Source organism: Uloborus diversus, chromosome 4, assembly GCF_026930045.1.
Source record: "Uloborus diversus isolate 005 chromosome 4, Udiv.v.3.1, whole genome shotgun sequence".
Classification (NCBI taxonomy): domain Eukaryota; kingdom Metazoa; phylum Arthropoda; class Arachnida; order Araneae; family Uloboridae; genus Uloborus; species Uloborus diversus.
Genome location: NC_072734.1, coordinates 36,941,916 through 36,966,485, shown reverse-complemented (window position 1 = coordinate 36,966,485; position 24,570 = coordinate 36,941,916). Strand labels below are relative to the sequence as shown.

The following is a 24,570-nucleotide window of genomic DNA, read 5'->3' as shown; positions in this document are numbered from 1 at the left end:
AAAATGAATACCGATTTTCCCCGAAAACGTGTAACAGGCCCCTTTTGGAACATATGAATGCGACCGAAAAAGGAAGTGGGCAGCTGAACTCTCGTTAGACCTTATACACATGATATAAACCTTCGACATAATACTATTTTTGAATAATGCAAGATACTTACCTCACGAGAAACTAGTAATAATTATCTCAAGGATCGTCAAAATGGATATAAGGGCTATCCATACATTCGTAGATATATATGCACCTGCGGACAGGCGGCGAAAAGGACTCCATATTCATTCAGTGGTTAGTAAAAGGAAATTGAAGCCAAAATTTGAATGAATTTTTTTTTTGGAAATACAGTTTTGTACTTCGGACCCTGTATTCAGAGTTTCTCTAGAATGGAAAAATCATTTCTATTTCGTATTTTAGTGTTCACATTGAAATTGAATTTATATTTTTCATAATATTGCTATGTAGAGTACTATGCTTATGGAGGTGACTCATATTATTGCAGTCTACTACAATACAAAGTCAAATGTTCTGAAACTCGAAAACTAACGAATGCATCAGTGGTTTTATCTGATTGCAACCCTGAATCTGAACTGAGCTCAGATGTCAGGGCTGAATTCGAGGCGTTCCGGCACTTATTAACTCCTGACGTATATCAACACACAAGTAGCCGACAAAGCCTGGGAGACTAAAAATATCTTAAGTATCTTGGTGACTAGTTTTTTCAGAACAAGAATTTTTCAGAAGCCATGTCATACTGAATGTTCCTACAAACTCTGAGAAATAAGGCGAATTTTGTCTAGCTTTTTCAGTTTTTACCGCGGTCTATGTGTATACACAGAGTTGATACAAGACAAATTATTTATTAAAGTTTGTGGGGCAAATTCACTATAACATGACTTCTAAAAGATTCTTTTTCTGAAAAAACTTACTAACCGCTAAGGAATTTTGTAGTCGCATGGGGTACTTAACACACGAATATTGTCCAACCTACTTGTACATAATATGTGTATGTATATTTGGTTACTCTGTTTATTATTTCAACTGAGTAAAGAATACATCCATTTAAGGCCAGATTTAAATTTTAAAAGTTTTTATTGAGGCATTTATAATTACGTAAAACAGGAGAGCTTGCATAAATATCCCTTACATAATATATATATTATTAAGCATTTGTCTCATAGGAACGAAAGTTGTAGTGAACACAACATTATACCTGAAAAAAAAAAACTGTCTCGAAAAGCAAAGTATAAGGTACATAAAGATTGCGTATTCAGTTTTATGCAATCGATAAACCGTAAATTTAGTTTCTAACTACACAATATAGTTAATTTAACGTAATGATTATGTAACTAAGAAAAAAAATGCTTTAACAGTTTTAAATGTATTTTTTTCTCCATTAATAACGGTTAAGTATCAGCAAACGAAATAAATTTTCTTCAAGAAACTAATAAAAAATAAATAATAGGGAAACAAATTAGAGAATATGCTTCAGTTGGTTTCGGATGTTTGACATCTCTTGTTGTTGAGTTTCCCCCATCATCTTTTTCAGCATAAGAGCCATATCTTTACGAAGTTCATCGTGAACTGAAGCAAAACTTTGTATATGATTTTCTTCCAAAGCATTCATACCCTGTATGCAGGAAAAAATTCATTAATTTAAAAATGCTAACGAATAAATTGCATTGATGAGAGACTATCCATTGCACGACCTTAGATCATGGTTATCATTACCTGACAAATTAAGAATTCAAACATGTTGTCATTATCCTTAAGAAAGAGAAATGAAGACTGTGGGTAGGTGTAGACTTTAATTAAGTGATAGAATGGAGCATAGTCATTCAACGAGGCATCTTGTTTATCCTGATATTAGTAGTTTTTTTAAGCACAGTAGAGTCTCGAAATTTCGACCCCAAAATGTGGACCAAAAATAACACTATTTGTGAAAATGCCAAGTTAAGCAGAAATACGTGGTAACATATTTTTCACGTGGCTTTTTTCTTTTTGTCCCGCCAGAGGTAAGACCGAATTTTCGGGACTTAGCCGGGTTATCGTCGAGTTTCCGATCCTCAACTGTAAATAAAGTCAATCGGTAAATAAATGATTCAAACCTTTTTTGGTAAAAATTAAATTTTTTAATAATTCTATTACAGGTTTACATATTTTTTCCACGCGTGATAAAATATGACAAAAAAAAAAAAAAAAATGCGTTTACAAATATATCCATTTTTTTCCTTTTCGAAAATAGAATGATATTTCGGACTGTGAAAGCAAATGAATCGTTGCGAATAGAATCGATACAGATTCATTCAAAAGTCATGCAAGCTATTAAAAAATACTTAAAACCTACAGTAATTAATTTTAAAATACAACTTATTTGGATGATTAGTAACATTATATTGTTCAAAATGACGCACTATTTTTATTTTTATTTTCCATACGCTCTGATACTTTCTGGAACTTTTAGTTTGTAATTTGGTCAAGAATTTTTTCCCTTTCAGCTAAGATCAGGAGTTTTTACGGGTTGTAAATTATTTTCAAGATACACATGTGGATTTTCGGCGGATCGTATAGTCTTGTGTTCTGATTGCTAACGTAACCTGCAGGATGACAAACTCCTGAAAGTGTCCGTGCGCATGGAAAATAAAAATGGCTTGTCATCATAGTGCTGTCATCATCCAGACAAAAAAAGTAGTATTTAAAATTAATAGTTGTTTTGTAAAAGAAAATGTATGAAAAAAAAAGGTTCCGTGAATTTTGGATCCTCTGTAGATTGATATAATTCTTAAATTGTGCGCAGCGGCTCCGTGAAGTCATCACAGAGGAGTAGCAAAATTTACTAATATCTAAACAAAGAATTAAAAGTTACTGCTTGTGCTAAATAAATGTTTCGTAAACAGATATACAAAGAAAAACAAATAATTATGATCTGAAAGTTTTGACACATCTGCTTTTTTTATAATTTCTAGTTTTGGTTTATAAATTGGAAAATAAAATAAATAAATAAACCATAAAAAGTAAGGGGGAGGGGTGGGGCGGTTGCCCCTCCCCCCCTCTTCCCGAATCGCCGCCACTGGAAAGATGATTCAAGACAGTTGAATAATAACTTTTGGGAAAAGTGATTTTACTTTCATAGTAATAACGCCAAACTCAATTATTATACACTACTGACATGAAAAGTAATTCATGTATTGAAAATTTGTAACACTTTTTGTGAATGAATATTTTCAATTAACACTGAAAACAATGGGGTCATTTCCAATATTTTAAAAGTATTTTTTCTGAAAGAACATGCTTAAAAACATAGGCTCTAACCATTTTTTAAATAATTTGTTTAAGTTTAATATTTAAAAAAAATTACTTAAATCGGTGATCTTTCATTGTTTACATTTCTTGCCGATGACCATCACAAGTGATGAAATGCCATTCTGTGTTGCCATTAACCTAGCAAAATATTTAAATCGCATCTTTACTCACGTGTATTGGCAACGCTATGGTTGATAGCAAGCGTAGAGCGCAATTCGCTTCTTGAATATCATAACGTGGAAACGCGGTACAAAGATGCGCCAAAAAGCATCATTAGTGACGTCATCTAGACCACGCCTTGTTTGAAAAATCGGACATTTCAAAAAAAAATAATTAAAAAATAACTGTTGGGAAAATGAAAGAATTTTCTGGGTCCATGTTTTTTTTATTTTTTTATTTATTTTTTTGCTTATTCTATCAATTTCAGTGACTAAAAGTACTATTTTTGACTGAAGGAAACAACCCCATTCAGCTTAATTGGGAAGGACAAATCGTTAAAATTCAGTTAATATTAGAAAAGGGGATAACCAACTTACTTTGGAAAACTCTTCACTCATGTTTTTCAGCGATTGCAGGCGCAGAACCTGTGAGCTTCTAAACTGCTGCTGTTGCTTCTGATTTTGTGTCATAAATTTCTAAAACATATACATCATTTTCAGGATTAGTGCAGTACCAAGTGGCTTTTTAAGTTACGGGCAACTTGTCTACTTACCGAGTAAGAATCGTGTTTGAAAAAAGAAACATTTACATATACATGAAGAATTTTGCCCTCATTAATGTTATTTTAATTTCAGTATATTTTTTAAACTGCATGAGAAAACATAAATTTACTTTAAATAATACAGTGTAAATGGGTGGAGATGAAATTAAAGCTAATTTATCAATATATTACAGCTCTTACTGTTATTTGAAATCTGCCATTCACACATAAATGATTTTGTTTCGAGTATAAATCCACTGCATAAAAAGCTTCATACTTTCGAACTGTGTTTTACTCGCTTATAAAAGACCCTGGCAGAAACAAATTTACAGCTAAATTTTGCTTGGCAATAATTCTATATCAAAGGTATGCGATCTAGTCATATTTTACGAGTGAAGCAGTAGTATATGATTTTAAATTAAATATTGTTATGTTGCAGCTCCCACGAAAAGTGTTGAGCCACATACAGGCACACAGTCTTGAAAAGCTCTCAAAATGAAAAATAGCACTTCTTAAAATGTTTAAGTCCACCAAAATTAGAAAATAAAAAATTTTTACGAATACAGTAATTTCTTGTATATTTTCGGGAGAATAAAATAATTGTAAGTGATTTTGACGTAGCATTAATAAAATTTTTTAAAAATGAAGTGAAATGCAGACCTAACTAGCTCTAATTACACCAATTATGTCGTACAAAAGCCTAGAAATAAATAGTGGATACTGTAGCTAAAATAGTTAGAAACTCAGAGATCACTTTTAAGTCGACAGAAAAGAATCTTTCGCAAACACTTTTGATGTTCTAATGCATCGTAACTCTGAGATTTCATTCGCTTACTTAAGATCTCTGAGCCTCCCCCCCCCCTCCCTTAAAATGTGAGGTCCAGTTACTGTTTAATTTTATGAGCATTCTAAGAAAATATCAACCTAACGATAGATACAAATACTGACTAACACCAACATTCATTAAAGCAAGTAAATGCTGGATTAGAAATAAGACTTCAGTTTCGGTACATCTTGAAATTGAATGTCATTTCTAGTGTAACACCACCTCAAACCGCTCCTTCCCCACGACTGACCAAAACATAGACTGAAAAATTTGTTTTTGTCACTGGATTATCCAAAACACTATAAGTAAATCTGACAAAATATATTTATGTCAATAAATATTTTAATATACGTACCTGGAATTTTGCTTCTGCCTCCTTTGCTTTTGCTACCTCTGTTTCAGCTTCATGTATCATTGAGAAAAATTGATTCCGAAATTGCTCGATAACTTTTTCTCTTTCTAAGTACTGTTTTTTACTGACTTCGAAAATTTTATTTACAGTCATTCGCATAGTTTCCTGGAAAGAAAGACATTTTGTAATTTTTTTTCAATGTTTCGAGTTTTTGAATTCAGAACAATCCGGAATGCTTAAAGATTAGAATATTCAATTTTACTAAGCGAATTTCGAAGATATCGCACGTTTGCGATTTAACATGCATTTCTTGACTTTTTTTAGTTTGAAGTTTTTTGAAAATAAAACGATAATTTTTTGTTTTACAGGGGTCAAACAAATTTTCTGATTTTCAGGAGCTGTAAATTATAAGGGGATAAAACTGCACAATTACATTTACTTCTTCTGATTAGGTTGATTCCAGTGACTAGCGAATAAAGTGTGTCTTATTTCAATTTGTGCTTTGGTCCCCTTTGAGAGTTATGAACTACTGAAATTTGCAAAAATTTTGCACTTGACCTTGAAATTTGGCTTGTTGCCAGTCATTTATTTACTACTAGCGATATCCGAACGACCTTGCCCGTGGTAGAAAATGAAAAAGTTTTTAGGTTCACTTGCATATTTAGATACCTGCTGTTGGGCGTTCAGTTGTATTGTTTTTCAAGACCTCTACAAAAATTAAGGCAGATTTGAATGTTTGACACCCAGAGCTACCAGTTGATTAGGCTCTATTTCGTCAACAACTGCATTTTTTTTTTTTTTTTTTTTTTGCGAGAATAATGCAAAAGAAAACCAAATTGTGTTTGAATGTACTCATACACGCTTCGTACTGAATTTGACGCACCATTTTATAGGCATCAACATTTTCGAGATTTTTCTAAGTTGTCGTCAAGTGCTCACCAAACATTCACGATGTCATTTCCCTACCATTGCGATTTTTCTACCACAGAAAGTGAAATTACTTTTATTGGGCCAAAATTAGTAACCCGGGCCCAGGCCCACTCCGGAAAATTTTCGAAGTTGAAATCTTAGAAACGCAGTTGTAGGTCATCTTTAGAAACGTTTAGAGGACCGAAATAAAAGATTTTAGAATGCAATTAAAACAACTCTTCAGAAAACCTCGACAAAAAAATAATTTAAAGAATAATGATTAATCTGTTAATCTCTATTTACAGTTTTTAAGCCGTTGCTCAACAACTTAGTACAACTCCAAAAATTTAAAATACACAGCTTCAATATTTCCCCAAAAATAGCATCGTCAACTTCATAAATGTAGAGAACTTCTTAAGTAACATCAAGCTTTCTCGCTTGTAATTCTAATAATTTTGAAATTATTAATTAAAAACCGGATTATATGGAAAATAAGAAAATAAAGAATAAACTAGTATGATGTGACCATCACAAAACTTTTTTCTATATCTTTCTTATAATTCTGACCACCCCCCCTCTCCATGCTTCACGAGGAAGCAATATTCCCAACAAAAACAAAATTACACATGCCAAAATTTGACGACCATCCCAATTCCTGATTTATCTCCAAAGCAAAGAATGAAAATTGAAAATTATTTTATAAGCCTTGCTAAAAATAATTACAAACCTTTATTTGTTAACAAACACAAGATGGCAACAGTTAAAAATTTTAAATCATTGAGATAATATTTTCGATCATTTCCATGCAATTAAAATCACGAGATGTACACAAACGACAGTCCATAACGATTTATTTTTCTTATTGTTGCAATTGTAAAGCTATTTTTATTCACACAAAAAAAAAAAAAAATCAGCCCCCCCCCCCCATGATGTGATTGGCGCGAAAATTGAACCAACGCCTGTTTACATATGGATTCATATTTATTCCAAATTTCATCCAAGAACATAGCATTACTTCTGGAGATATGGCACTCGCAATGAAAAAAAAAAAAAAGAACGTTCGATTGCGCCACCCCCTTTTTATTTGCTGACCCCAAAATAAAATAATTTCTTATACCCTCTAAGGGCTACTTGTCGATAAATTTTTGTTTGATTACGTTCATTATTTCTTGAGATATAGCAGTCACAATTGACGACAAAAAACGTTTTATAACTCCAACTCCGTTTGAGCTATTGACACCAAAATTGAATCAGCACCTGTACCTGTTAAGGGTAACTTATGGACCAAATTTTGTTTGATTCCACTAGTTACTTCATGAGGAATAGCAGGCACGCAAAACTCAAAAAACGTCCCATTGCTCCACCCCCCTTGGAGGAATTCGCGCCAAAACCCAATGGGCACAAGTTTACACAGGGGCACATATGTGTACCGAATTTCTTTCGATTTCATGGGGTAGTTTTTGCTGTAGAGCGGCCACAAAAAAACTGGTATGACACACAGACACACAAACACAGACAATTTGCACGAATCCAATACTTTCTTCTATATATTGGATATAGAAGAAAGTAAAAAAATGAAACTGCTAAGCAACATTTACAGGAAAAGGAAAAAATGAGAAAACAAATTAAAAAAATGCTTACTAGTTTGTTTTCTTTTGTTTACCAACACACACGAAAAATATTAGAATGGATTTCTGTCACATCTATTCTGACTAATATTACAGTATCGGCTGCAGGCTTAAATCAAGTGTTTTTTAAGGTCTTTATTAAATTTAGTGCACTGGCATTGGCTATATTGTACCCCTTTTTCCGCCTTAGGCAAAAAAGTAAAAATGTTCTTCTCGCATCTCTACAAAACATTTGTAAACACGCCTGCCAATTCTAAATACTGCGAAAAAATCTAAAATAGTAATAAACAAATGAAGTGTACAGTCAAACTCGCTTGTAAACGAACGCTTGCTCCTTATATAACTATGTGCTCGTGAAAACGGCTATGTGGAAAAATCGCAAAAATTCAAACACATTTGCTTCGTGTAAGTTTTATTTCTATACAGTGCTAAAGTAAGCTAATATGCTTTGAAGTGGTCTTATTGTCTCTTTCTTGCTTTACGGTGTTTCGGGAAATGATCACGACCTGAAAATTCATTTGCACCCTGGTCATCCGAATAGTTTGAAGCTTTTCTGCACGCAAAATCCATTGACTATGTTGAGCGTGGTTCAGCTTGAAGTTCTTCACAATTTTCATTATCGTTGTATCTTTCATGATCGTTTTCATATGTTTTAATTTGAATTAGATCTAAAAAACTTCGGAAGTGACCAAGTTGGCAGCAACTCGTTGACAATTTTCAAATGCTTCTCAACTCCACATATTAAAGAAAAGAGCAGTAATCACTTGCTCTCAGACTTTGACTCATCACTAACTTTGTTGACTTTGGAAAGTTACAGGAATTTTTTCAAGAAAGGATTAACTGAGCTACAAGTTCAATAGAAATTTTATGAATCCCAAAATATTGTTTGTTTTAAGCGGGTTTTGCTCCTTAAAAGTCCTCCCGTACAGTAGCGTACCTATGGGGGTTTAGCACCCCCCCCCCTCTTTCAGGATCGCCTTGATGGGAAGCCACCTGAGATCAATATGACCTCCCCCCCCCCCCCAAAAAAAAACATACATTTTTGGAACAATTTGACTAATTGGTTCAACAAACTAGGGTATAGTATTGCTAGGGTATCGGTTGGCTTAATATTCTTACTCACATAAATTCAATGAAAACAATGATATTTGCAATTCAATTATAATTATAAATAATGTACGTTCTTAAACCGAATGACAATAAACATTTTTTCAGTTCCGTTTAGAGTAATGTATTTTTTTTTCAGAATAGTTTTATATTTCAAATCAATTTGTTTTAAAAACACTGGGAGAATGTACAATAAACATAATTTACACACTTCTTAAAAGAAAGAAAAAAAAAGCCTTAAAAAATAAATAAAATAAAAATCAAAGCATTAAAAAAAATTCAATTATAACTAGGAATGCAAAGCAAATATACAAAAAGCATGGCTAATCTGAAATCTTTACTAATAATAAAGCTGAAAGTCTCTCTGTCCGGAGGATGTCTGAATGTCTGTAGGATGTCTGTGACGCGCATAGCGCCTAGACCGTTCGGCCCGATTTTCATGAAATTTGGCACAAAGTTAGTGTGTAGCATGGGGGTGTGCACCTCGAAGCGATTTTTCGAAAATTCGATTTTGTTCTTCTATTCCAATTTTAAGCCCATTTTTCACAGAAATTTAATAAAATGAGAAAGAATCTTTATCTTTATCTTCTTTATCTTTACTAATAATAAAGTGCACAAAGTTAGTTTGTAGCATGGGGGTGTGCACCTCAAAGCGATATTTCGAAAATTTGATGCGGTTCTTTTTCTATTCCAATTTTAAGAAAAAAAACTATGATAAATAAACGTGGAACCGTAACATGGGCACAAGCCAATTGGCGAGATACGAAATTATCATAACGTGGAACCGTAACCTGGGCACAAGCCAATTGGCGAGAAAATTCACCATACATTTGTAAATATACAGGCGAACCGAAAGACCTTTTAATTTTTTCTATTACGGGCAAAGCCGTGCGGGTTCCACTAGTTGGCTTATAAAACACGACCATTTACTACGGGTAAAATAAAGTATTTTATGGTACAGATGTGATATACCCCCCCATTTGGCGACATTCGATTTTTTTGCACAAAATTAAAATATTTTTCTCGCCAATGAGGCGATAATTTTTTATGCATTGCATCCCTGGCCAAACTAACCTGTGTTTAGCAACCCGAAGGCAATCTTACAGATCTGTTCAAACTTGTTTACTTGGGTTGTTTGGGTTTCACGCAGGAGAGATACGTGGTGTTGTTTCGTTCAATATACCTTACAGGAATGCTTATTTTGTGTTAGTTTAAATTCAGTAGTTGTGTTTTGAAGTAAAAACATTAGAAAATGCCAGTTTCTTCAAACTTGAAGGTTAATTAAAAGTTAACTCCAACGTGGTGTGTATCTGTAACGTGCCATTGTCATATGATGTATTGTTTTAGACTGAGTGTGAATATTTATACCACATAAAAAGGTAAGTTCTTTACTTTAGAATTCAAAAAAAACCTCTCACTTCCAAAATTCTTTGTTTTTACAAATCCTTGAGGGGTTCTTGTAGTTTTTAACTTTATTTTTTACTGTATGTAAATTAATTTTACAGAAATAGTACGGTTATTTTGTTCTAAAAGTTAATTCTTATCGATGCCACGAATTATTTAGACATTCTATTAACGTGCCTCCTTTAGGTACTGAATTTTATGTTAACAATTGAAAGTTCTTTCAGTTGTACTCTTAAAAATGCTGAATTTTATTAATAAATCTGCACAGTAATGGTGCATATTTCACACTTAAAGCTGTGTCATTATTGTACACTGAACGGAAGGAGCCACCCTTGGGTGTCTCCATGAAAATATACATAACTGTGACCATAATCCGACTGTAATGTATATTAACAGTCGGAGGGATAACGGACCGAGCGGAGCGAGGTCCTGGCGAGCCAGAGGTCTCATAGTACTTTCGTAATGAGACCTCGGCTCGCCGAGGGCTCGTATCCCGGAGAAATGAAAAAAAATTAATGCATTAATTTCGACTTGTAATTAATACAATAATTTATTTCATTGTATTTTAATATGTTTACAAAAAACCCCGGCCCTGTACATTTTTGAAGCATATATTTATGATGTTTTTTGTTGTGCTTTTATGTTGTTTTTGGGTCATTCCACGTCAATTCAACCAAGCCATGACATCCACCGACTCGGATTTTGATGAAACTTGGTGAGTTTAGTCCTTTAATGTAGAAAAATATCCACATCAATTTTTTCTTCTCAATCTGCTTTAGTTTTCATTTTACAGCCAGTCAAAAATTTGAATTTTTCGTATTTTCCAAACTATGACTATTCTGCTCGTTGATTGAAAATAATTTGTATTTCATTTGTTTTTCAGCCAATTTTTATGAAAATTTACAGTAATATTAATGAAAGTATGGGGATTTCAGAAAAAATATAAAAAAATTCTAAGTAATATTTTAAAAGTAGAAAAAAATTATTTTCATAATTTTTTTTTTCTAAAAGTATGAAATACGTTAAAGTCAATACCAACCAAAGGGAATATGATAATCAAAAAAATTCTTTTTTCCTGATGATCTTAGATGTGTGTTCTGCCATTATAAAAAATAAAATTAATGGCTTTTTAAGTTCTTTATATTTTTAGCTTAAAAACATATCTGCTTCATAGTTTTTCTTTTCTTTTTTAATTTTGTTTTTATTAATTTATTTTCCCACACTATTATCAAAAAGTGAATGTATTTAAAATATAAATATCTCAGTAATTTTCACATGAAATACTCTTAATTTTTATTTTAATCGCAAAAAATGCTATTTTTTTTACAAATTTCATTTACATAGTACACTAGTGTAGCCAGAAATACCTTCTGGAGGGGGTTTTCGGACCAAAAATACCTACTGGAAGGGGTTTTTGGATCAAAAATACCTTCTGAAAGGGGTTTTTTGATTAACAATACTTTCTGAAGGGGATTTCTTGATCAAAAATATCTTCTGAAAGGGGATTTTTTTTATCAAAACAGTCCTTTCATATTCAGAAACTACTGTATTAGAATATGCATATATGATGAAACCAATGCTTTTGGAAGAACCTTAAAAGTGTGTTCTGCCTTTAAAAAAATAAAATTAATGGCTATTCCATTTCTTTTTATGTATGTATATATTTAAAACAAAATATTTTCGAAAATTTTCATTACCCAATTTGTCTACATAGCTGTATTATTTGCTAGAATAAAGAGCCTATAAACTCAATTTTTAATGTATTATTTTATTAAACATTTAGCATCTATCAAATTAGCCTCTTATTCTTATAATTTACAAGATAATTTTTTATTTATTTTTCTCTGAAATATTGATTCAACTTAAATGTTTTTCCAACTTCTTTCGGTAGTATGATGATTAATATTTTATTACCTTTTGCAGAAATTCAAACTTTTTTCAGAAATATTTTGTGATGCAGACAAGTAGTTTGAATTCTCGTTCCGATTCAGTTCGTAACTTTAGGAAAATTTGTTCATCTTCAGCCAAATCATTAACATTTTCTGTAACTTGTGTGCTCCATGACTAAATTTGTGACAATGAGTTTATGTCAACTCTCCTACACTACACTTATCTTCCATTTTTCTTACTAAAACAGGTAAACATAAGCAGCTCTAAGCACACATAGCATCTAAATGCTACTTACTGCAATAGTTGCGAAATTAAAGTATCTCAAAGTTTGACTCAAATATCTGAGTTTCAGTCTTACTTTATGTTCAGCATTTAATTTGCTTCTCTGTGTGTGGGAAAATCCTTTTGATCCTTGAAACATTTATCAAAAGGGGATATCAAATTAAAAAAAGATTTTTTCTGACTCAACAGTATATTTATTTGTAACATTGAATCAGATGACAATTAAGGAATAGTTTTAGAAAATACCCTTTAGAAACTCTCAGTTTAACAATATGATCCTTTTTCTTGCAATAAAACCAGAACAGTCTTTAAATTTATAACTTCTTGTACAGGATTATGAGTCTAGCTGTTTGGTAGGAATATACGGCGCATAAATTTCATTTGACTGCAATTTCGAGTGTGAGTGCTTAAGAATTTTCTTTCATTTTTGAAAAACAATAGAACTGCTTTAATAATTTATAAAAAGGGATATTTAAAAAAAGGGTATTTTTTTTTTATCGAAAAACATATTTGTATGCTCACTTGTTAAGAGAAACTCCATCTGAACAAATTTCATGAATCCTTTTTTACACACACCACAAAGCAAGTTGCATAGTTTATTCCTTTGTTTTTTTTTTTTTTTTTTTTTAACTGTGTAATTCACACTGTAGCAAGTTTCACCCAGAAAACTTTTCTTGAGTAAAAATATTTTTTCCCATCCCTGATGTATTTTTGGGTTGCCAATCATTCCTTCTCTTTTTCATCATTAAAAGCTCATAGGAAATTGTTGTTAAGAAACAAGGCAACTCCTTCTCCCACTTTAGTAGTGAAGCAGGCGTTCGCATATGCTCTATGTACTGTTTCGATTGTGTTAATCAAATTTTCCGATCAAAAGCTACTGAGAAAACGAAAGTATTTATATGTTTTCAGCTTCATATACCCTGTATCCATAAGTGTAACTTCTTCAGCACGCTATGGAACCCCACGCCTTGCAAGAGACAAATGAATAAATGATGAGTAAACAGCACATGAATTATAAACTTCCGCCATTACAATAGTATTTTTGACAACCTTTTTTCTACCTCTCAGCCCTCACGAACCCCTAGGGGTTCGCAAAACACTGGTTGGGAAACGTGTAGATGAAGAAGGATTTCTGTTTCACGTTTGCAGTAGGAGAACATTTCACAGGCTGGAAGAAAGATAAGAAGGGAACACTTTTGAATAGACTACTATGTCAGTGGCTCAGCGAGAGGGGGAACGCCCCCACTGCCATTAAGTTCTTAACTTAATGGCAGTGGGAACGCCCCCCCCCCCCCCAAAGGCATTGGTTTTAACATACATGCGTATTCTAATAGAATAGTTTATGCATATGAAAGGACTGTTTTGATGAAAAATTCCCTTTTAGAAGATATTTTTGGTCAAGAAATCCCCTTCAGAAGGTATTGTTGATCAAAAAACCCCTCCAGAAGATATTACTGATCCAAAAAACCCTTCCAGTAGAGATTTTTGGTCCAAAAACCCCCTCCAGAAGGTATTTCTGGCTGCACTAGTGTACTATGTAATGAAAATTGTAAAAAGATAGCATTTCTGTGATTAAAATAAAAATTAAGAGTATTTCATGTGCAAATTATTGAGATATTTATATTTTTATATACATTCATTTTTTTGATAATAGTGTGGGAAAATAAATAAATAAATAAATAAAATTAAAAAAAAAAAACAATGAAGCAGATATATTTTTAAGTTAAAAATAAAAAGAACTGAAAAAGCCATTAATTTTATTTTTTTTTATGGCAGAACACACATCTAAGATCATCAGGAAAAAAGAATTTTTTTGATTATCATATTCCCTTTGGTTGATATTGACTTTAACGTATTTGATACTTTTAGAAAAAAAAATTAAGAAAATAATTTTTTTCTACTTTTAAAATATTACTTAGAATTTCTTTATATTTTTTTCTGAAATTCTCATACTTTCATGATTATTACTGTAAATTTTCATAAAAATTGACTAAAAAATAAATGAAATATAAATTATTTCCAATCAACGAGCAGAATTGTCATAGTTTGGAAAATACTAAACGTTCAAAATTTCGACTGGCTGTAAAATGAAAACTAAACCAAATTAAGAAGAAAAAATTGATGTAGATACTTTTCTACATTAAAGGACTAAACTCACCAAGTTTTATCAAAATCCGTGTCGGTGGGTGTCAAAATGTAATTTTTTTGGTTGAATTGATATGGAATGACCCTATATATATTGTGTTCTGAAGTGCTTTGATCATGTTTTTTTATCTGTTTTTTTCCTGTTGGCGCTAAAAAAGCATCGCTAAGAACGATGTATGACATATGTCATCATACATCGTTTTCTTGGCGACGCTTTCTTGGCGCCAATAGGAAAAAGTCGCCAAGGGTGGGGTATATCACATCAGTTCCTTTTTATATTCGCTAATGAAGGCCTTCCAATATTTTGTTATAAGACTTATTTTGCTTATATCATTTATTACTCTGAGAATAAATACTTAGCATAAGAAAAATTATAAAGTTCAAACTGTACACGACAAAATGTCCCCCCTCCCTCCCGAAAAAAAAAGGAATCATCCGGTACAGAACGCCCTATACCACAGCTCCTTGGTATGAAAATTGTGTGTAGAAGTCTTTAGCAAACTCCATGAATCTGAATAAAATTTCACACCACGGGTAAAATCCCCCCCCCCTTTTTTTGTGAGAATTACGGATTATATCATTTTTTCCCCCAGCTCTTTTTCTAGCAAGTTTTTTTTTTTTTTTTTTTTCGAGCAATATTTTATGTCACCGAGAGTTTTGAAAAATCGGCGGGACCGCATTACTGTTCGTCAAGCAACTGTTTGAACAGCTAATAATGTGAAGTGCAGAAGTAAACAGAAATATTGCATTTCCCCCCCCCCCTAAGGCATAAGAATAATAACGGTTTATTTATTTATTTATTTGAGGAGTGAAACATACGAAAACAGTCAAGACCGTAATAATGATCAACTTTTTAAAAAAAAAAATGATAAAAAAATAAGTAAAAATAAATAAATAAATAATAATAACTTTCAAGGATCAAATGGAAGATGGCAGGGAGAGAAAAGATGTTTCCACTCAAACCTGTTTTGGTGCGGTAGATAGGGACCTCATTAAAAAAAAATCGCTCAAAATTACACTATTACGCACTCGTTTTAAAGGCAGGTTAGTCAATTGAGTTCAATTTGTGTGAAATTTTCATAGATCGCGCAAAAGGGGAAAAAAAAAAGACCACACAAAAACAGATTTGGGTGTATTATTATAATTATTATTATTGGAGGGTTTGATAATTTGAATGTGAAAAAAAACACAAACATTTAATTGAGAGTTCAATGTTCCAATTGTTTTTTCTGACTAGGTAAAATTTTCATTTTAGATGCAAAGCGTGTGAATACGTTCCACTAAATTTTGATTTTCGAGGCGTGATTAACTATTCCAGGTGCGTAAATAACATCTCTGCAAGTAGCATTTAAAAAAAAAATAATAATAATTTGAATTCTGACATTTTGAATTCAAATTATGTATTTCGCAATCACGAGTTGCGACAGTACCCTATTCATTGGAGTTATTGTTTCTAGAAACGGCTCCTGTCCCCCAAGCTTGCCCTTCCTCCTGGGTGGTTACGTGTGTATAGTTGTGTGCGCGTAGGCTCGCATGCATACATGTGTAGGGTTGTGTGTGTGCATAGACCTGTGTGTATGCACGTAGGCGTGTGTGTACCGGACATGGACGCCTCCAACCATGAAAAGCGGATAGCTCACGACCGGGGGACAGCCGCCGCGCCGCCTGCAGAGGCCGGTGGGCGGTGGTGCTGCAGAGCCGCTGATTCAAGCTGAAAAAGGAACCACAACGTCAAGAACGGTCAAATAAAAACAATAAGCAATCGTGATTGCTCAATAAAAATTTAACGCGTTCGCAGTTTGATTGAATCATATTGATCACTTTCTCAGCCAGAGTTGACTTTTTAGGGGGGGGGGGGCATATTCGCCTTTTTATGTACGTAAACTACTGTACTAGAATTGTCAATACCCGACAAAATAAAGGGCTTGAGCGTGTTGACTTCTACCAATCTTGCTATTGATAAATATAGTTATATCTCATCCTGTATGTCAGGGGCGGAAAAAAACTACCATTTTAGGTGGCTATCATGCTGAAAACTGCCACTAAATATATTCCTACGAATTTTTTCAAGTCTTGAAAATACTCCTTGACAACTATTGAGGGAATTAAATTTCATTTTGGGAAAGTGAAATGTACGAAAATAATTAAGATCACAATATTGATCAACTTCAAAGGACGTAACTTTCTCAGTATGAAATGGAAGATGGTAGAAAAAACAAAAAGAGGTGTGTACAATTTTTCAGTTTTATGAAATAAAATAAAAAAAATCAAATGTAATGTTTTAAAATTCCAATTGTTTTTTTTCTCCCATTTTCCACGTCGCATTTTTTTTTTTTTTTAATTTAAAATACAAAGCGTGAAAAACTAATACGGTTGAAAACATTTATTGGCTTATTTCAAATTTTCAAACCGTGAAATACGCTTGTAGGTGCGTTGAAAACATCTATGGTTACCACCCTACAAAATCCTAATAAATCAGTGGTATTCCGAATAAGACAATTATACAAATAAATATGCGTAGGACACCAAAAAACTTAGCACACAACACACGCAAAATAAATCGAAAGCAAAAAAAAAAGAAAATAAACATGATACGCCATTTTTAAATCAACGTTGTCTGAGAAAACAGTAAGTAAAGAAAATAAAACTCATAAAAAGCTTCTCGCAAGTTACATCAGCGAAACAAATTATTTACGGTTCGTTAAAACCGTGAAAATGTTTTAAGAAGAAACTATTAATATAAATCTATCATTCCGAGACATTCCATAGAATGTAAAATTTGTTTCTCAAATCAATAAGATTTTACGTAGTAGTAGCATTGTTTATAAAACCTTTGAACGATTTACTGTTATGATCATGGTTTTGAAAAATCAAATACATGAATGAAATGTAACACTAGTTGATTAAAAACAATAATTTCAATTCTAACGAAGACATAACAAAATGTAGTTGAAATTTCTAAAATGCATTTACCTGAGTAAATTGCTCCATTTTTTTCTTCTTGACTTGCATTGTTTTATTGACTTCATTGCCAAATTTTTCAAGCATTTTCGATACTTGTCCACTTATTTCACACGCGTCAATAATTTTATCGTTTTCCGAAATATTTGGCGATTCCGTAACATCAGCATTTTCGTCTTCTGAGACAGCAGAATCGCTGTTTCCGGCATTATTTTGCACGAAACATAGATTTCTTTGCTCTTTTATTCGGTTTGCAAATACTTTCAAGCTTTACTTTAGGCATATTCACAAAAAAATATACCAATGGAAATGAAGCAACTTTAAAATATTCTAAGGAAGAATTTCCCCATGCAAATATCTAATGCTAAGCAGCTAAGCTTACACAAATATTCTAACTAATCAATATGTTGTTGCCAAACGATAAAAAGGAAAAAACGTTTAAATGAATAAAGTTCTACGACTGAAAATTCAGACGATCAATTGAATGGCGATTTTTTTTTCCCTAGTTTTTAAATACATTCGCATTCAATGACTGAAATTGTAAATTTTCGAACGATTTTTTCTTCTTTATTTTCGGTTGTTATTTCTTAATTGCTTTTTTTATTTCTCAAACGATTAAGAGGCAGTTATTTTTTTTCGTCACCTGGATAGCATATAAATATTCGCAACTCCAATAAACTATAGGGGCACAGCAGCCACCGTCTAATGGCCGATGAAAAAGGTAAAACAAACGCATGCCGTAGCGTATAAAATGGTAATAAATCAAGTAATTTTTGTTTGTAGAATTATTTTTTTAATTTTTGTTATTATTATTAATTTTTTTTTGTTCTTCTGAAATTAATTCTTTAAGTCTTGTGGATATTCTGGTCCATGTAGAAAGAAATGAAAAATCAAGAAGCGTTACTGAACGTTAGAAATTAATGCAAACCACGTAGTTCGTAGTTCTCAAGAAGCCATTTCCACGATTTTGAATTCGATATTTATGAATTCTTAATGAAACTACGTTTTTATAGTGTCCATAAGACTGACAAAAATAACATTTAATACTAGATAATTAAATTATTTGAAAATACGATTGTTTATCAAAGGATGATATTTCTTTGTTCTGCTTCGCTAGCGCTAATTGTTTTACATTTGTAGATGACTACTGATTTCGCAAATTGCCGAATCGGTTAATTCTAATTTTTTTTCTGTTTCGTATGTTTCTAATTTCTGAATTAAATGAGTTTATTCTGTCATGCTTGGAAAATCATCAAAGAAATTCTTACGGACCCATGGTGGTAGTTTATTTTAATTGATCTTTCATAATTTATTTACTTATCGAATTCTGCAATCTTTCTACCATTTTAATCCACTCAACATATCTTTACTGAGAAGCGAAATCTCGCCAAGTGTTTTTCTTTTTTCCCCAACTAAAATGAAGGCAAAAGCCCCTATTTACCGAATAATAAACCCTGAATTAACAAATTATTCTAACAGCCGATTTTATAATTTTTTTTTTAAGTTTGAGTTAAGCAATATTGGATTGGTTTCCAAATGAAACATTCATCTTGTTCAAAGCAAAAAAAGACTTTTCTTGCATTCAGCAACTTTTTACTGGCGTGGGGGCTACCAATGAATAGTGATTCTGATACAAAAAGCGATAGTGAAACTCCCGTTATAACTGTTACTTTTTTTAATGCTTTACGTGGCAAAAACTCTAAAAACATAATCTCATGCAGCAGACTGTAAATGACACAGCACTTTCTTCTCGCCATAAAGTAGAAAGAAAACTATTTCAAATCAAGTATCCAAGAAACTGTCTAACGTCTGTCACTTAGTACTTAAAGATTTCAAATTAACTAGTGTGTAATAAGCGCAGAATGCTGAATAAAAAGTGAACACTTTTCTAATTATACATATTTTTGTGTAGTTACTTATAAAGGCTTTTGGATAAGGTAAGTACATTTTTTCTTACCCCGATATTACGAATATCCCCGATTTAACGTATAAAAGCCACGGTCCCGATGAATTCGTTAATGTCGTTATGAATTATTCGAGGTCCTACTGTATAACCCTAAACAAATTTTTGACGGAACTCTTCAGCCGGTACTATGAGTAAAAAAGTTGGCGCACTATTTTGGGGATTAAAATTCTAAGCTTTTGTTTTTGCCAGTTCAATATTCTAAGCGTTCTTTCTCAGTTAAACATTTTTCATTCCATTCTGCGATAACTGTGCATACTGTCTATTTCAACTAAATACTGCAGTAAAATAAGGTTAGTTAAATTATTATTTTTTTTTTAATTAGGCGGAGATAAAAGCCTTAATTTTTAGTTAATGTTATCAAATCCTCCTTTCGAGCTTTAGATTTGAAAAAAAAACCCCCTCATATTTATACAAATTTACCCAAAACAATAAAAAAATGCAACCTGGTAAAACTTGATCCTCTTTTAAAGAAAAAAAAATCTTCGAACAGGCGAGCATATTCTTTGTTAATTGCATGCCAATGCGAAGTTTGTAAATCCAGAGTTTTCTTCTGTTTATACTTTCCCTATTTACGACAATCAACTCACTTTTTATTGGGAAATAATGGAAACGAACAGTATTTTGAGAAGCTCGAGAATACCATTAAGGGAAAAAACAATTTCTATTGCTGAAAGCACTCTAAGACACATCGAATGCGTAAATAAATACTCATAACAAACTGCCTATGTTTACCTAAATAGGCACACGTGGAACGCAATGTTTCACCTTTTTTCTTTAATTTTATAAATCACCGCAAGGTAGTGTATTCGAGCTCTGGAGTTCCGAATAGAAATTTAGCACTTATTTCAAATAATCAGGTTAAAAATCATTATCTTAGTTTACATTATTATTTTTTCCCCTGCATTTTCTTTTTCTTAAAAATCAAACGAATTTATAATTACAAAAAACAAAACAAAAACATTAACCGAGCCATTTGAAACCAAGATTCAATGTTTTTTAAAAAAAAAATCTACCATTTACATTCGCTGCAAGATGTTTCGAAAGGTTTTAAACAATAAATTTCTTCCTGGCGGGGATTTTAGAAACTACCGAAGGAGGTAAAACATTCCGTTCCACGGTTTTGCGTTGTGGCAAAATATAGGCTTCAGATAGTTAGGGATGTAATGTAATTTCGAAAGAATAAAAAAGAAAAAAAGATCTGTGACCCACTTTCCCCCAATTCCGAAACTTGGAATTCAAATTATGTTTTTCGCAATCACGAGTTCCGACAAGACACTACTGATTAGAATTATTTTTTCTAGAAACGGCTCCCCCCCCAAGCATGTCCCTCCTCCTGGGTGGTTACGTGTGTATAGTTGTGTGTGTAGGCTTACGTGTGTGCACATAAGCGTGTGTATGTGTGTAAAGGCGTGCGCACGTAGGGGAGTAGTGTTTTTCGCAATCACGAGTTCCGACAAGACACTACTGATTAGAATTATTTTTTCTAGAAACGGCTCCCCCCCAAGCATGTCCCTCCTCCTGGGTGGTTACGTGTGTATAGTTGTGTGTGTAGGCTTACGTGTGTGCACATAAGCGTGTGTATGTGTGTAAAGGCGTGCGCACGTAGGGGAGTGTATATGAGCATGCGTATGTAGGACATGGACGCCACCGCCCAGCAAAAGTGGATTCCGGTGGACAGTGCTCAGGACCAGCCGCTCCGCCGCCGGTGGACGATGGTGCTGCAACCCTGGTCCAAGCTGAAAAAGGAACCACAATGTCAAGGACTGTCAAGTGAGAACAATAAGCAATCGTGATTGCTCAGAAAAAAAAATAATAATTTGAATTCGAAATTTTGAATTCAAATTATTTTTTTCGCAATCACGAACTGAGACAGGACCCTACTCAATGGAGTTATTGTTTCTAGAAACGGCTCCTGTCCCCCCCAAGTCTGCCTCTCCTCCTGGGCGGTTACGTGTGCATAGTTGTGTGTGTGCGTAGACCTGTGTGTATGCACGTAGGCGTGTGTGAGTGTATGTGTGTGAAGTCGTGTGTGTGTGTGTGTATGTGTGTGAACGTGCGTGTGTGTAGGACATGGACGCCTCCGACCAGGAGAAGCGGATAGCTCAAAACCGGAGCAGCCGCGCCGCGCCGCGCCGCCGGCAGAAGACGGTGGGCGGTGCTGCTGCAAAGGCTTCTGATCCAAGTTGAAAAAGGCACGGACACCAAAAACGGTCAAATGAGAACAATAAGCAATCGTGATTGCTCAAAAAACTAGTCATTCACTAAGCTTAAAAACAGGTGATAAGTTCCTGCATATGTTTGTTTCACCTCTTTCAGCCACCATTAGCCAGAAACTGTAGATCATCCTATCATTTATTGGAACTGCGATTTGCAACCTGGTTTTGAAACAACGTCCCCCCCCCCGAACCCATAAGTTAATTATTATAGTAGTCCGTGCTAAATTTAAAATATATATAGGGCGTTAATTCCAGTCTTTTTTCTTTATTTTCAGATTTTATATTCATACTTAACGTCATATGCATACAAAAAAAAAATTAATTTGAATTCTGAAATTTTGAATTCAAATTATGTTTTTCGCAATCACGAACTGAGACAGGACCCTACTCATTGGTGTTATTGTTTCTAGAAACGGCTCCTGTCCCCCCCAAGTCTGCCTCTCCTCCTGGGCGGTTACTATGTGCATAGTTGTGTGTGTGCGTAGACCTGTGTGTATGCACGTAGGTGTGTGTGAGTGTATGTGTATGAAGTCGTGTGTGTGTGTATGTGTGTGTGTGTGTGAACGTGCGTGTGTGTAGGACATGGACGCCTCCGACCAGGAGAAGCGGATAGCTTAAAACGGAGCAGCCGCGCCACGCCGCCAGCAGAGGACGGTTTGCGGTGGTGCTGCAAAGGCTTCTGGTCCAAGTTGAAAAAGGCACGGACACCAAAAACGGTCAAATGAGAACAATAAGCAATCGTGATTGCTCAAAAAAAAAGATTACAAAAGTCATTGGAATTTTGACGTTTTGAATTTAAATTACGCTTCTCGCAATCACAAATTGCGATAGGACCCTACTCGTTTATGTTTCTTGTTTCTACAAATGGAATGGAATGGAAACGGTCAAGAAATTTTCACCCTTCATATTATGACTGATGATTTCCTGAAATCTTTACTAATTTTATATATTTATAAATGTGAAAGTGACTTTGTTTGTGTATTTATTTGTTTGTAATTCTTTCACGCCTAAACTACTCAACCGATCATCATGAAATTTTGTATACGTATTGTCAGGGAAGCAGAATATAACATAGGCTACTTTTCTTCCAAAGAAAAAGAAAAGAGTATTCCAAGATTTTTATTCCAATTTTACAGAAAATTAGCAATTTTAAGTATATCATCGTAAAAAGACATATTTGTTTAACTTTTGCAGCATTTTAAAACCTTTAAAAAGCTGCATAATATTGTTACAAATCCTGTAAATAGTAATTATTGTAGTAACGTAACCTGTAAATAGTTTCCCGTAATGAATATACAACCCCTTTTCATTCGGCTAAAGTATACGATCCCCTATTTTCTTCTCTTTTCATTGATAAAATTTGATAACGGTCTACGCATTTCGAGAAGAGGTAAGAATGTTGTAGAAAATTCTTCGATGTTTATAAAAGCGTTCTGCGTGATAAAAAGGAGAGTTTCGGTTGAGATTTCGAACTGAGAGCGTATTAGCTCTGTTTATAGCGAGGCATTTCGCTGTGTTGTTTTCGTATTTGGAAGTAAATACGTGTGTAAACGTTGAGTTTACGGTGTTGTGTGATAATTGCTTAATTGCTGATGAATAATTTAGCAGTTGTTAACGATTTCTAATGTACATAGTGTAAATAAAGCTCCTGTGTTTTTATCAAGAACTGTGTCTTCATTTCTAGAAAGTGGAAGTCGCACCGAATCCGTTACAATTGGCGCCCAACGTGGGGCTTCTTCTGGACTTTCTTGGAGTAAGTGTGACTTTGGACATTTTTTCATAAAGACTGTTTGAATTTATAGACTTTGTTTTTATGGTGATTACTCGCGCAATGGATGACCAATTAAAACAACTTCTGGAAGCAATTAATGCTGCGAAAAGCGACTTGGCTGAAAGTTTGGCGGCTAATCAAGAACAATTAAAAAATGATATGGCGGCTAATCAAGAACAATTAAAAAGTGATTTGACTGCAAGTTTTACTGCAAATCAAAAACAATTAAAAAATGACATTGCGGCTAATCAAGAACAATTGATAAGTGATTTAATGGTACTGAAAAATGATTTAGCTTCTAACCAAGAGGAAATTAAAAACGACCTTACTTCGGTAAAGACTGTGATGGAAAATAAATTTAATGAGATAGAGCATCGAGTTGATGCTTTTGATGAAAAATTTGAAACAGTAGAAAACCGTATCGCAACAGTTGAAAATCATGTGGATGAGAAAATTAAAAACATGGAAAGGAGATTGGCGATCGCGGAAAGCAGCTCTGTACAGTTTGGCGCTCCCACATCGGTTGCTCGACCGTCCATTAAACTTGCCACATTTGATGGGAAAACTTCGTGGCAAGTTTACAAAACTCAATTCATGATAGTGGCGGAAGCGAACGGATGGGACTCTGCTACCAAGGCCTTCCATCTTGCAGCATCCCTGAGAGGTGACGCAGCGGACATTCTTCAGACCCTTCCGGACAGCCAGCGCCTGGATTTCGCCGCTCTCACATCTGCGTTGAAGATTCGCTTCGGTGAGAAGTGCCAGAAAGATTTCAGCCGACTCCAGTTGAAGTCCCGTTTCCAGGAAACCGGGGAAACCCTGCAAGAGCTAGCGGCGGACGTCGAGAGACTGTCTCATCTTGTTTTTTGCCACTGTCCTGCGGATGTTCGAGACAACCTGGCACGCAACTACTACATCGACGGGGTTCGAGATCCGGAAATCCAGAAAGCTCTACGGATGACGGATGTCAAAGACCTGAATTCTGCTGGTGTGTATGCGATGAGATACGAGGCCGCCCAAGAAGCAACCCGTGTGGATCGCCATCTAATCCGGACTCAGGAAGCTGATGAGTCTGATTCCAGGTCGTCCCACCTCGCTGAAATTGAGAGACAACT

General features: G+C 33.9%; 1 protein-coding gene across 1 annotated transcript; it reads right to left on the bottom strand.

The window, feature by feature from the left end:
• Nucleotides 1-1,469: 1,469 nt before the first annotated feature.
• On the bottom strand, nt 1,470-17,589 carry LOC129220043 (synaptonemal complex protein 3-like). Its single transcript, XM_054854375.1, has 4 exons — nt 17,515-17,589; nt 5,180-5,341; nt 3,835-3,933; nt 1,470-1,625 (listed from the first exon to the last, which is right to left on the bottom strand). Exons 1-4 carry the CDS (start codon nt 17,587-17,589, stop codon nt 1,470-1,472), a joined length of 492 nt encoding a protein of 163 aa, XP_054710350.1.
• Nucleotides 17,590-24,570: the final 6,981 nt, after the last annotated feature.

Coding starts and splice junctions, on each gene's coding strand:
- LOC129220043 (XM_054854375.1), bottom strand. CDS start 17,589: ATGCTTGAAAAATTTGGCAATGAAGTCAATAAAACAATGCAAGTCAAG. Junction 5,342..17,514: donor AAATGGAGCAATTTACTCAG/GTAAATGCATTT, acceptor CTTTCTTTCCAG/GAAACTATGCGAATGACTGT. Junction 3,934..5,179: donor AGGCAGAAGCAAAATTCCAG/GTACGTATATTA, acceptor TATATGTTTTAG/AAATTTATGACACAAAATCA.